This window comes from Zonotrichia leucophrys, chromosome 1 (assembly GCF_028769735.1).
Source record: "Zonotrichia leucophrys gambelii isolate GWCS_2022_RI chromosome 1, RI_Zleu_2.0, whole genome shotgun sequence".
In the NCBI taxonomy this organism is placed as follows: domain Eukaryota; kingdom Metazoa; phylum Chordata; class Aves; order Passeriformes; family Passerellidae; genus Zonotrichia; species Zonotrichia leucophrys.
The window spans coordinates 9,663,291-9,675,749 of NC_088169.1; the positions used below are offsets into that span (position 1 = coordinate 9,663,291).

Sequence of the window (12,459 nt, forward strand, 5' to 3'; positions counted from 1 at the left end):
TCTTACAGACACTTTCTTCCCCAACACAGCTTATAAAGCAAGACCATGACCCAAGTGTCACCAACAATTCCTTCACAGATTTTCCAATAACACAAACTGGCTGTACAAGATTCAGCCTCCAACTCTATTAATCTGTATCCAATATTCAAGTCCACAGAAAAAGAGATACCTGACAATTCCATACACTTGAAAAAGGTTTTCCTCAACTCACTGAAGTTTTTCTTGGAATTATTACAATATTGTGAAAGGCAAGCAGCAACAGCTACTTTAAAAAAATCAGACTACCCCTAAACTGCCAGTATTTTTCAAGTAGCTATTAAGAAACCCCAGAAAGATTCTAGATCTCAGAATGTGCATTGTTGCATTAAAAAGGAACCTGGGTAATTTCACGTTGGCATCTTTATTTTGTGTGCAAAATAGCAAACATAATATGAAGTTTATTTTGCTTTTTCTGTGATGAGGCAATATTCTGCCCATACAGAAACTGCATTTAGCACTTGTTTGGTAGGCCAATGTCTAACACCCCATTTAATTTAGAAAAATTAACCCCAAACCAATAAAAAGTAATTCCTTTGTGAGGAGCTAAACTAAGCAATGTGAAATGTGCAAACAAAGCCTTCTCTTCCAAGCATTTACACACCGTCAGCATGCTTTAATATAAATTTCCACCCTGCCTGGCCTCCCCTGAAGCAATGCATATATGACAACACTTCAGAGCATGTTTTAATGGGATTTTCCAGTCAACCAAAAATCAAATTGCACAGAAGTTATGAAAGAGTCATAAACACATATTTCATCTTATTGAATTATATGGTAACTAGGCAAAAGATAATGAGGCACAACTCCTTTAGAGATTTTATTAAGTTTTCTGTCACACTGGGGAATTGCATAAAGAGAGCATACAGAAAGTTGTACACCACCAGAATCCACAGAGCAGCTGCAGTAAAATAGAAAGGAAAAGAGCCCTACAAGCTAGGGGAAAAAATAAATTAAATACTAATAAGTACTCTTATTTCCCTGTCTTAAGATCCACGTCTATTATTTCTCACATAACTCTACCTGAATTTCCAAACACATGAAGATGCACACATTATTTTACTGTATTGCACTTCATCTTTTTTCTGAGTAGAATTTGAACAAACCTGCCCACAAAGCTCATTTACATATTTTGACTTCAGCCTTGAAGAGGAGTCAAGGAATTTCTCCTCCTTTCCTTTCCTTCCTTTCCTTTCCTTTCCTTTCCTTTCCTTTCCTTTCCTTTCCTTTCCTTTCCTTTCCTTTCCTTTCCTTTCCTTTCCTTTCCTTTCCTTTCCTTTCCTTTCCTTTCCTTTCCTTTCCTGCCACTGCCACTGCCACTGCCACTGCCACTGCCACTGCCACTGCCACTGCCACTGCCACTGCCACTGCCACTGCCACTGCCACTGCCACTCACCCTTCAGTGGGGATCAGCCCCTGATGTGGCTGATGCAGCTCTGCCCCTCTCCTCTCTGCTGCTCTGCTCCCCAGGACAGCCACAGAAAGGAAATGTGAACTTTCCAGATGTATCTGCCACCAAAGTCAACCTCTCATGGAGATAGCTTTGCATCCCTTGTGACCTCTAGTCCAGCAATTTTAGTCATGGTCTCTTCCAATCCACTACTACCAAGCATAGAAAACCTTAAATTCATGGCAGTTTCCCTAGAGGAAGCACTCTGACCTAGAGCATGGAGGCATTCTGAACATCATTACTCGAGAAAACACTGGAAGGTGAACTAACATCTCATTCAAACTCATTTATGAGGAAATAAGGATCACAGTGAAGCTCTAAGTCACAGATGATCAATAAATCCATACCTACCAATATCAGTCATACTTATAAACAATTTTTTGCACTTTCCAGCACTGTAAAAAACTGTAGAGCAGCTCCCAAATCTCAAACAATAATTCTACTGTTGCTCTTCTACTCCTTATGAAGGGAGCCAGTACAACACCCACTCTGCCTGAGTAGGAAGCACAAAAATGCATGTAACAAAAACAATTCAGAGGATGTTCATACTGAAGTTCCTAAAACTCACATGCCAAATTGATGTGTCAAATTTGTGTGTGCAATTAACTGTGCTTGAAGATGTAATTTATCTTAGTTGTGTCAAAAGCATACACAGAATGAAATATAATTAGCTCTTGAAAGCTTCATTCATAACTGACAGATCCTCTAGGATCTAACATGTCTGACATTTTGTTCTTGGAAGATTTGAAAGGGTCTTCCCCTATTCCCCCACAAACCTGAACACCTACTCCAGGACACAGAAAATGTGGAGTCTTCTGATGCAAAAAAATGCAGCACTGATACTTTTTAGGTCTGGTAACTCATTCCCAACTGTAATACACAGCAGAAGTCACTGGAGGGATCCCAGATGTGCTGCCCATCAGCAGGTGCATCTCCAGCCTGGTGTGTTCCTGGTGTGGATTGCTTCACCCATACAAACAGCTTCACAGAACCACAGAGCAGCTCAGGACTGTGGAAACATTGTCTGGTGCAATCTTGTGTGGAAGGCAGCCCTGATGAGGTTATCTAGCACCCAAGTGCAACCCAAAACCAACCCTCTAGTTACAGGGATCCCCCCATGTTCTTGGGGAGGTAAAAAATTTATAGTGCGATCAATCAAAAATTTACAGTGAGATCAATCATCAATCACAACATTTTCTTACACTGAGATGAAAACTTTGATCAAATCTTTTGCCAAGAGTTCCTAACAAATGGCCACAGTGAAAGTGCTTTGATGCTTTTGCATTTTTGAGAACTGCAGCTCTGATGAGATTGTAGCTGGGCACTGCTTTGCAGTTCACCCTAAGTGGCTTTCACAAAAGATGAGTTTGCTCACCTTTTCACCTTCTTGCTTGTTTTAAAATAAAACAGATCATGTCCCTGCTGCAGCTGAGTGCAGAACACCAGGGGAGCAGTGAAAATGCAAAACCCAGCAAGGATGGAGTGGAAAAGGAAGAACTCCTGCTCTCAGGCAGAGGGAGAAGCTTAGCTGAGTTAAGCTGCTTACACAGGCACAGTCAATAGGCCGTGCCTTCATCTCACTGCTGCCCACAGCTCTGACAACCAGCAGCAGCAAACAGCAAACACAACAGTGAGTCCATTCCATTCCTGATACTCACAAGTGCTCAGCAGTATTGAAATAAAATATCACAGACTGTGCTCGTTTCAGCTGCCACAGGAGAAATCTATAGGAAAACCAGCAGGAGATTTAACTAATGCTGACCCTGAAACCTCATTTAACCCTTCCCCATTGCCATGAGAATGGAGACCAGGGACAGAAAGACAAACAGAAAGTGGTTTCTCCTCCCAGGTTTATTTAGTAAATCATAAGAGTTACAGCCTGCAAATAAAAGCTGAAGAATATACACAAGGTCAGTAAACAACTCACTGATAAACTGGAGAAACAGGCAGGTGCAAAAGTTCACAGGTCTGTTGAAGCCACTATTTATGAGTTTTCCTGCTAGGATTCCATAAAGTGCCTTCACACCAGTGAGCTAACAGAGTCACACCTTCTGAGCCATTCTCCAATGCCAAGAAACATTTACAAATGCAGCTGATTATAAATTTTACCGTTTAGACAGTTATGTTAAATGGTTAATTTAATGATTGGGGTTTTAATGAAGAATTGCTGTAAAGTGAATCTTGAAACTGGTCCATCCGTTGTTATACTACAGGAAAACAAAGAGCTCAGCAAAACAGGAATATGCAGAATTACCACAATTCTTGGTGTAAACAAACAAACAAAATATCTCACCCACCCCGAAGTTCTGGCTAATACAGATTTTCTGCAGTTTCAGGTGACAAAATGAAAAGTTTACTGGGATTAAGTTTTATGTATGACAAGTTACTCCCATCCTACACTTCACATGGTGCCTCTGGATTTTAGCATCATTTAGTTTGACCACTCTTGGAGTAATCATATTGGTACAGACTGACCACCAAGATGAAAAACTGGAAGCATGTTGAGTGTGTGATCTTCAAATATGAGATGCTTTCAAAAGTAATTTCAGAAGCAACATGAGAAGGCTGATTCAAACACTTTAAATGAAACATCCCACTGAGCAGGTAAGAAATGCGAAAAATGCAAGGGATCTCAAAGATCTTTCAAGATGCAGCTGCAGGAGAGTCTGTCTCTCCCTCATGCAAAGATATCTGTGGTCAAAAAAAAGTGATCTATTAGCAGAAAGCTGCATTTCTGGTTTGAAAATGGGCAACACTTCTTGTGCTACTACAGTGTGCATGTCTCAGCCCTGGGTGCTAATTCCAGTATAGTGGGCTGTGCAAGTGTATTTCTTGTCTGATTTTATAAATTTAGTTCTGAACAGATGCCTAACTTTTATTCAAAATTGAAGTTATTTTTCATAGTGATTATGTATTATTAAAAATAAGCAACAGCCTAAAACAGGCACAAAAGAGCTCTCAACAGATGTGTATTCTCAGCAAGCCAAAATCCATGGTGTGATTTTAGGTGGTTAGCATGGAATTTATTTTTCTAACTGTCAAGGCTTTATTTTTGAAATGTAGCTATTCTAATAATAGGATTCAGCAACCTTGATTAAAACACTGATTACTTGATAATTAGCACCATCAAAAATGCCAGCAAGAAAAGAATGGGTTAAGTGTATTTCACACAAATGTGTATCAAATGTTACTTAACAAGAATCAGTAAGACAAGCAAAGGTAAACAAGGAAAGGTCTGGGTATGGCCAGATTAGATTTTAAAAGGTCAAACAGTCACCAACATCTGAACTGGGCTGGCAGGAGAACAGAGCAGACATGAGGTCATTGAGGCCCCTCCTCTGCCAGCTCTGTAGGGTTCTCCATGCACACTGCAAGTGCTTTTGTTTTAGTGTGGAAGAGGAGAGGAAGCAATGGTGGGGGCAAGAAAGGAGATTGTCTTTGGGGGCTGAAGCAAAACAACCATTAAAGAAACATCAGCCAGAGCAGACAGCATCCTGGAAACACAGCTGATGGGCAGTCATGAAAGAGAGAGATGAAATTGAGCAACAAAATTCAGGATTGAGCTGACAAACTGAAAGCAAAAGCTCTTAACAGGATGGTGTAAAAAAATCAGAACTCTTGTCTACAGGAATCTGGTGTAATTTGTTGAGTAAATGGTAAGAAATGACACACATAAGATTTACTGGAATAATGGAAGAGGGAAGCAGAGGGGCAAAATGGGTTTGTTTTTCCGCAGCACACTTGTGCTACCAACCACATCTCCTGTTCCTGCCTGTCCAGCTGTTTCCACGAGCCAGGTAAGAGCCAAGAACAAGCCAGAGAAGTCTTTGTTTCCAACCTGATTGCTCCTGTGATCTGCCTCACCAAAAGAGCATGGAAATTTCACTACCACAAGTGAGGGAGGTCACAGAGCCAGGCAGAGCAGAATGCTGGACAAGAGGATCACAGGAAAAGGGAGCTGTTTAAAATGACAGAGCAAACAAAAACACTGCTGTAGTCTAAAATGAGCACAGTCCTGAAGTATCTTTTATCCTGCTTTTGCCACAGAATTTATTCATGACTCTAGATAAATAACCTAAAAATGCTGTTCCAATGTGGACACCAACTACAAACATTTTATTTTAGGGATGCATCTCCCAAAATCTGACTGCTTGATTTGCAAAAGCAGAATATGTTTAGAACAGACATTTGATTTATTTACACCTGTGCAACTTAACATAAATGAGGACAACTGAATTCAATACCCTGAAAAAAATCAGATCCTACCTGGACCAGATTTGGTCTCCACAGTTTTATCTTTCTCTCTTCATGTGCAATGGGAGGATGATTTCCTTGTTTTGGGAGAGTTTTCTCAATTAAGGGGAGAATTGAGTACTGAGTTCTAAGGTGATAAGCACAACAAAAGATACAAGGAAATTTGTAATTCCATGGTGAAAGTAGAATTTGATGCAGATTTGAGTCACATCAAGAAAACTTCTTGACATCACACAAGCAAAGTAAGGAGGATGAAACCAAAATACTTCCTGAGTACAACAGGATTTTCTTATGCAAGAAACAATATGTTATTACTTAATAGAAAACTGTAGCTTGTTCTAGATGTATGAAAAGATTGAATTAAAGCTAACTTCAAAACTTCAGTTCTCCATTTGTGTTTCTGGAAATTACACTATGAGTACAGTTCTCTGTGTGCAACTATCCACTTCTCTCAGAAGAAAACTGATCATCAAGTTATAATCTCAACACTTGCATGTGTTACAACCAGACGCAATGCTTTGCTCTTTGGAGTACACTAGTAGGACACAAATTTCTGGATGAACTTGTGTGAGAAAAGGATAATCCAAGTTTCACCCAGGGATTTTCCAATATTTGCCAGTTCCAAGAGTAAAGAGTTACTCAGGATGCCAGGTTCCAGCCTAATCTGTTCTGGAAAATGAGATTTTCTAGTCTAAAAGAGGTTAAAGTGAGACGGCTGAAAATGAACATAAGTAAAAATCTCACTCCTGTTTCCATGCAATATTCTTACACACAAGTTCCCTGTCCCCTCTTCTCTGGATCGTAATCTCACTGCCCTGGTTCAGCAAGAACTACTCTTGCAATGGCAGTCACCTTTGCTAGGTAAGTCTCCTCACACTGCTCATCACCTCCTGCACTTGTAAACCTCCCCCACACTGCTTTATCAATGGCACTCCCTCTGTTCAACATAAGGGCCAGAATGTTCAACTCCCAGTTGCACAACCCCTTGGCACAGGTGTGCGTCTGTGTGCACAATACACACGTGTACATTGAAAACCAGAGCTTCTACACGCATACCTGATCATTTACGTACAACTAAAATAATTCTTTTCCTCCCAACCACGTTTCCTTGAGGCAGTATAAGCATCCCTATGGCAGTGCAGGGAAACAGACATGATTACTAACTAGGTTAATCAGAAAAAGTGTTTAAAAGGTCAGTTTGAACCTGGTGGTAATGCTCCGTGCCGCTCCCCGCCCCTGCTGTATCAACAATGGTGCCAGCACGGGGACAAGATGGTAAAGGAGGTGGTAATGAGCAGATAAAGTACAGCTAGGGTTTTTTCAGTCACAGTCAATAGTAATAAATTGAAGATTTTGATTTTAAACCAAACACCAACATCTGCAGAGCTGTTCCTCTTCCCTTCACAAACTTTTCTATGAGAACTTGAAATTCTTTCAAGTGTTTTCCTGTGCTTCTTCCTTTTACTCACTGGCTCCATTCCTCTGTGTTTTGTTCCCAATCACCGCCTGCTCTCTCCTCAACCAATGCAACCCTGAATCCCAGCTCCAACTGTGGCAGCACCGAGGCTCCCCCAGCCCCTCCTGTTTCCTGCGGATGAATTGTTCCCTCGCCAGCACCAGGCCTAGGGAAAGCCCCCCAGAGGCGGAGGGTCGGGCTCATTCCCGCACACACCTCCCCAGCCCGGCAGCCACAGCCCGAGCCCGTCCCGGCCACCGCAGCTCCCGCACTGCCGGGGCCTCTGGGTGACCCTGTGGAAAAGTTCTGTCAGGAATACGAGAGCCTCGGGCGGCTGCGGCTGTGCTCCGCGGGTTTGTGTTGGGGGATGGTGTTTTTTAAAACTTCGGAGAAAAACGCATCAGCTGCATATTCTGGAGAGAGTCGCTAAGCTCTTCCAAAAGAGAAATCCCGCAGGATTCTTCCTTTGTTCAATACGCTCCACGCGTTTTCTCCCCCGGCTTAACTGGAAATGGCACAAACCCTTGGAGAGGACTCTACCGGGAGGCTGCCAGCTGCCGGAGGGGCGGAGGGCAACGGGGCGCGTTCCCCCCTCACTCCCCTCAGGGGTCCCCGTGCGGGATCCCCGCCCCGGGCGCTCCCTGCGGGCACCGCTCCCGCCGTCCCCGCGCCGGGCAGCCCCTTCCCGCCGGCGGCCCCTGCCCGCACCCCGCGCTGCCCGCATCCCGCGCTGCCCGCACTCTCCGCCTCAGCCCGCTCCTCTCCCTCCCTGCCCGCACTCTCACCGCCCCAGCCCGCACTTCGCCCGCATTCATCGTCCCTGCCCGCACTCACCGCCGCCGCCCGGGTGCGGAGCAGGGCCGGCGCTGCCGCCCCGCGCTGCCCCAACGCCCGCTGCGCGCTCGGCGGAGCAGGCTGCGCCTCCGCGCATGCGCCCGGCAGCCCCCGAGCGCGACCCGGCGCGCCCGCCCGTGCCCCGTTGCTCGTTGTCCTGGTGTCCCTGTTCGGAGCTGGCCCGGGATCAGGGGCCCCGCAGGATGGCAATTGGTCCCCTCCCCGGGGCACGGTGATCCTCTCAGCCACCCCCTGAGCGGGAGCTCCACGCGGCAGCAGCCCTGGGCACAGCACGCCCCGGTGATCAGACCGCGGGTGCGGCCGCCGTGGCCTCACCGAGTCTCACCGCCTTTGTGTTTCCAGTGTTAAAGTTTGGTCTATTCCGGAATTACAGAATCAGTTGGGTCGGAAAAGAGCTCAGAGATCATCGAGTCCAAGCTGTGACTGAACACGACCATGTCAACCAGACCGTGGCCATGTCCAGTCTTTAACACCTCCAGGGACGGTGACTTCACCACCTCCCGGGTTCCAATATTTAATTATAATTTCTGTGAAGAAATTCATCACAGTATCCAACCTGTATAGATAGACACAGTGTTTTCCTTTAGGAAAGACACAGACAGACACACGCACACTGTGTGGTGATTGTGGTCTTTGGCAGAGAGTTAAAAATGGTGCCACAAGCAATGATTTTCCCCTTCCGTGCCCCAAGGGTGGCTGCATGGAGCTGTGGGATGCATTGTCCAGAGTTCTGAGCCTTTGAGTGCACTCAGACCTCACCCCACAGAAGGTGCATTTCAGGAACCCCAAAATGTCATGTTCTACATTACTTAAAAAGTAAAGGCTGGTTGGTTTTTTGCGCTGTCCGGAATTAATCTGAAACCAGAGAGTTTCATAGCTTAATTTTGTTTGTGGCTGGTACCTTCATTTTCGCCTCTATGACTTTTAATGGATGTGTTTGGAAAGAAGATGAAGGTTCTCAGAAAATTCACAGCAAATTAATAATCCCTACCTGACTTCAAAGGTGCTGTTGTCAGTGGTGCCGTGGCCTGATTATAAATGACTTAGGAACAATCTGCAAAAAATAACAGCTTGGCTTGCCAGAAGAGAGATTGAGGTTTAAATGGTGTGGAGTGTAAAATATCATTTATTCCATGAAAATGGAATTGAAGTTCCCTATAAATATGCAGTGTTCTTTTTATTTTTTTAAGTTTACATTGCCGCTGTCTTCAGGTTCAATGAATATGAAGAATATGAATATGAATTTTCATGGCTCAAATTTTTGGTGGGTTTCTATGCTGTATACCAGGTCTTTTAATCTTTATTTTATATTAAGAGACATCTGACAATGAGCAGAAAACGAATGAGGTAGCACTACAGTCACAGAGAAGATGAGGGAATGGAAAGATAACACACAGTTTGCAATAGTTCAGGCCATGTCTCAGCTTCTTTAATGAATCTTGATGTACAATAAAAGTTAATGCTTCCATATATATCAGCTGAGAACTGACACTGAGACCATCAGGTTTTAAACAAAAGAAATTACATTCATGTGTCTGACAGTCCTTTGACAGAATTATCTACAAACTTCTATGCCTTGAATCAAAGGGAGACAAAATACTTCTGCTCTTTGAAAGTTTGTTGAGGCCCTGACAACAAATGGTCATGGAGAGAGGCACACACCATCAGAGGCTGAGTTTCCAAGAGAATTGAATTTACATCTGCTTTTCTTTGGAAGGCAGGGAGTTTTCTTGTAATAATTTACAAATACTTGCTACAAGTTGTTTGCATTTGCAGTATTCAACGGTATCTGTTTAACTTAAGAGCAGGTGGTTGGGAAATAACCAGGAAAAGCAGTAGATGAAAAATTTCTTTATAAGGGTCAAGAGACAATATTTAACTTAATAATTATGCAGCACTTTCTTCCTAGATTCCAGGTGCATTGCACAGTTTGTTTGTGAAGGCTTAGGGCCAAAAGCTCCAAAGGGCAATGAAAATGTTAGAAAACACTGGGAACAGAGGGCAAGAAATGTCACAGTTGTATTGGAAGAGAGAAACTGGCATTGAGCCTGCTGAAAGGAGTGGAGGCATAAAAACAGACCAATACTTGAGTAGAACTCACTGGGGAACCTTACTGCTGCCAGTTCTAAAGGATATAGTTTAATAAAATTTAAACTATTAGTCCAAGGGGGAATTTCTGAACAGAAGGAAGCCCATTAGTAGGGATAATAGTTTTGCTGTGTTAGTGCTGCCCTTGGATTTTTGAAAATGAGTTTGAATCGTGACTCTTCTACTTTTCACACATGGGAGGAACATTTGGGTCCCACTTCTTGGAGATGTTACTCCATAGAAATACTTAAACATCCCTGAGAACAGCAGCAGCAAACCCACTGGAAGGCTCTAATATCCTGCTGCTGAGGGCACACTCTGTCTATGTCTTTCTCTATGACATTAATGAAGATATCAAATAACACTGGCCCCAAAACTGACCCCTGAGGAGCACCACTTGTCACTGATGTCACTGGGACTCTGACCACTGATCATTGTTCTCTGGGTGTGACCACCCAACCACTTTCTTATCCATCTAACAGCCCACTCTTCAAATCCATCTGTCTCCAACTTAGAGAGTTTGAATGACTCAGTTGTCATATCGTAAACCTCATTTCTCCCCCAGATTCTGTCATGGTGCAGAAATAATTTCAATACAATTAATATTAAAATATAATTTTTAGGTCAAGTCTGCTTTCATCTCTAAGAGTAAACAGCCATTTGATTTTGAAGAGATTGTCATAGACAGTTGCACATTTGCTTCTAACTCCAGGGTACCTTTAGGGGGTCCACTCATAAAACATGAAGAAATACAAAAGTGAGGATTCAGCCAGACTTTTCTGGGGTGAAAAAATTATCTTTATAATGTAGTCCAGGATCTGGACAAGGAGTGAGAGGAACAAGGTTTTTGGCTGAAGAGAGATGAAAGTTCAAAAGCTATTGCAGTAAAAGAACTGACAAGGCTTAAAAATGGAAGGAAGCAGAATTGTTTCCCAGCACAATAGCTGGGATAGTCTACTTTTTTCCTAGAAAAATATATTGTTGTATTTACCCTAAATTTAGGCACAGAGTGCACATAAAAAGGAAGTCTGCCTTACAAAGTCTCCTTATTTTTTGAGTGAGTAATATGTTAAGAGTAAAGATACTTACAGAACTTCCTTGAAATGGGCAAAGGGGGAAATGAATATAAAGTGTGATTTAGTGCCTAGGATTATTATGAGTTTTTCTGTTTATGCTGTGCATTATGTTTGCACAGCTAATGTGTACCATGCACTGGACCATTCCTCAGGATATCACACTTTTCACATCAATGTAACTGGTTTATTGTTTCTTTGCCATCAAACAAAGCAAACAAATATTAAGCCAAGAGGCTTCTAAAGTGCAGTGTCACACGCAGATCCAATGTCCTCACTATTTGGTATTTCCTGTTCTGGGACTTTTTCTCTTCTGACAAATGAAAAACTTCAGCACTGAAGGGGTTAGTCTGATGACAAGAAAACAACACAGATTTTCTGTCCTCCTTTTGTCCCTTCATTTTGCCATCCAGTTTTGAAACTTTTGATGTTTCAATGCAAGAATGCAGGATGGAAAGAATCAATGACTGCTGTGGGGAACTGCACAATATTTTCCAGCAGATTCACTTTCCCCCTCCAATCCCTCTGCCCTGGGATCTGGACTGGAGCAGGATCCTCTCAGCCACATGGGGTAATCAGATGGGTTTTAGAGCCCATTAAAAGTCCCTTCTAGCCAGGGGGGGAGCTGGTCCCTGGTGAGTGATTTCTCTGTGTCTCACCATGACCCCGATGCTGCTGCTGCACTCTGGGAACTTAACACCCCACACACAAATTTTGCACTCTTGGGCTGTTTTCAAGTGCATTTAAATATTACTGTGTAATACATTAACTTGATTCAAATATTTTGGATTTTTTAATAATCCTTCATTATTCCAGCAAAGCAACATAGGAATGTTTAGTTTTCTGAATGACTGCTCACATCTAAATGGCTTTTTTCGTTCAAAAATTAATTTATGGTTCACTCCACTCCCTCCCCAAACATTGACAGGGTTTGATGTGTGTTCCAGTTGTTTTGTGAATTGCTCAGAAGGCACCATTTTGCATCTGTGAAGGTATTTACCTGAATCACTGTAGATCACACAAGTGTGCAGTTGATCTGAGCCAAATATTACAAAGTAATTGCAAACTTGTGACAGTGTTCACAGGGGTCTTAGGATGAGGGAAGAGACGCAGATCTGACTCCATTTTTCAGAAGGCTTGATTTATTATTTTATGATGTATATTACATTAAAACTATACTAAAAGAATAGTAGAAAAAGGTTTCATCTCAGAAAGCTAGCTAAGCTAAGAATAGAATCAGAAAGAAT

General features: G+C 42.8%; 1 protein-coding gene across 3 annotated transcripts in view; it reads right to left on the reverse strand.

Moving 5' to 3' along the window:
• The window catches only part of PRRG1 (proline rich and Gla domain 1), a 30,916-nt gene extending 22,813 nt beyond the window's left edge, over positions 1–8,103 (reverse strand). The window contains exons 1-2 of one of the 3 annotated variants that reach the window (XM_064706850.1): positions 8,031–8,078; positions 5,753–5,867 (exon numbers count right to left, since the gene is read on the reverse strand). Coding sequence is in view for 1 of the 3 variants with exons in the window: in XM_064706834.1 (XP_064562904.1) it covers positions 7,982–8,007 (26 nt within the window). In the remaining 2 variants the exon portion in view is untranslated. Of the gene's footprint in view, positions 1–5,752; positions 5,868–7,981 lie in introns of all 3 variants that reach the window. The other 2 variants (XM_064706843.1, XM_064706834.1) reach the window with 2 other exon arrangements.
• Positions 8,104–12,459: the final 4,356 nt, after the last annotated feature.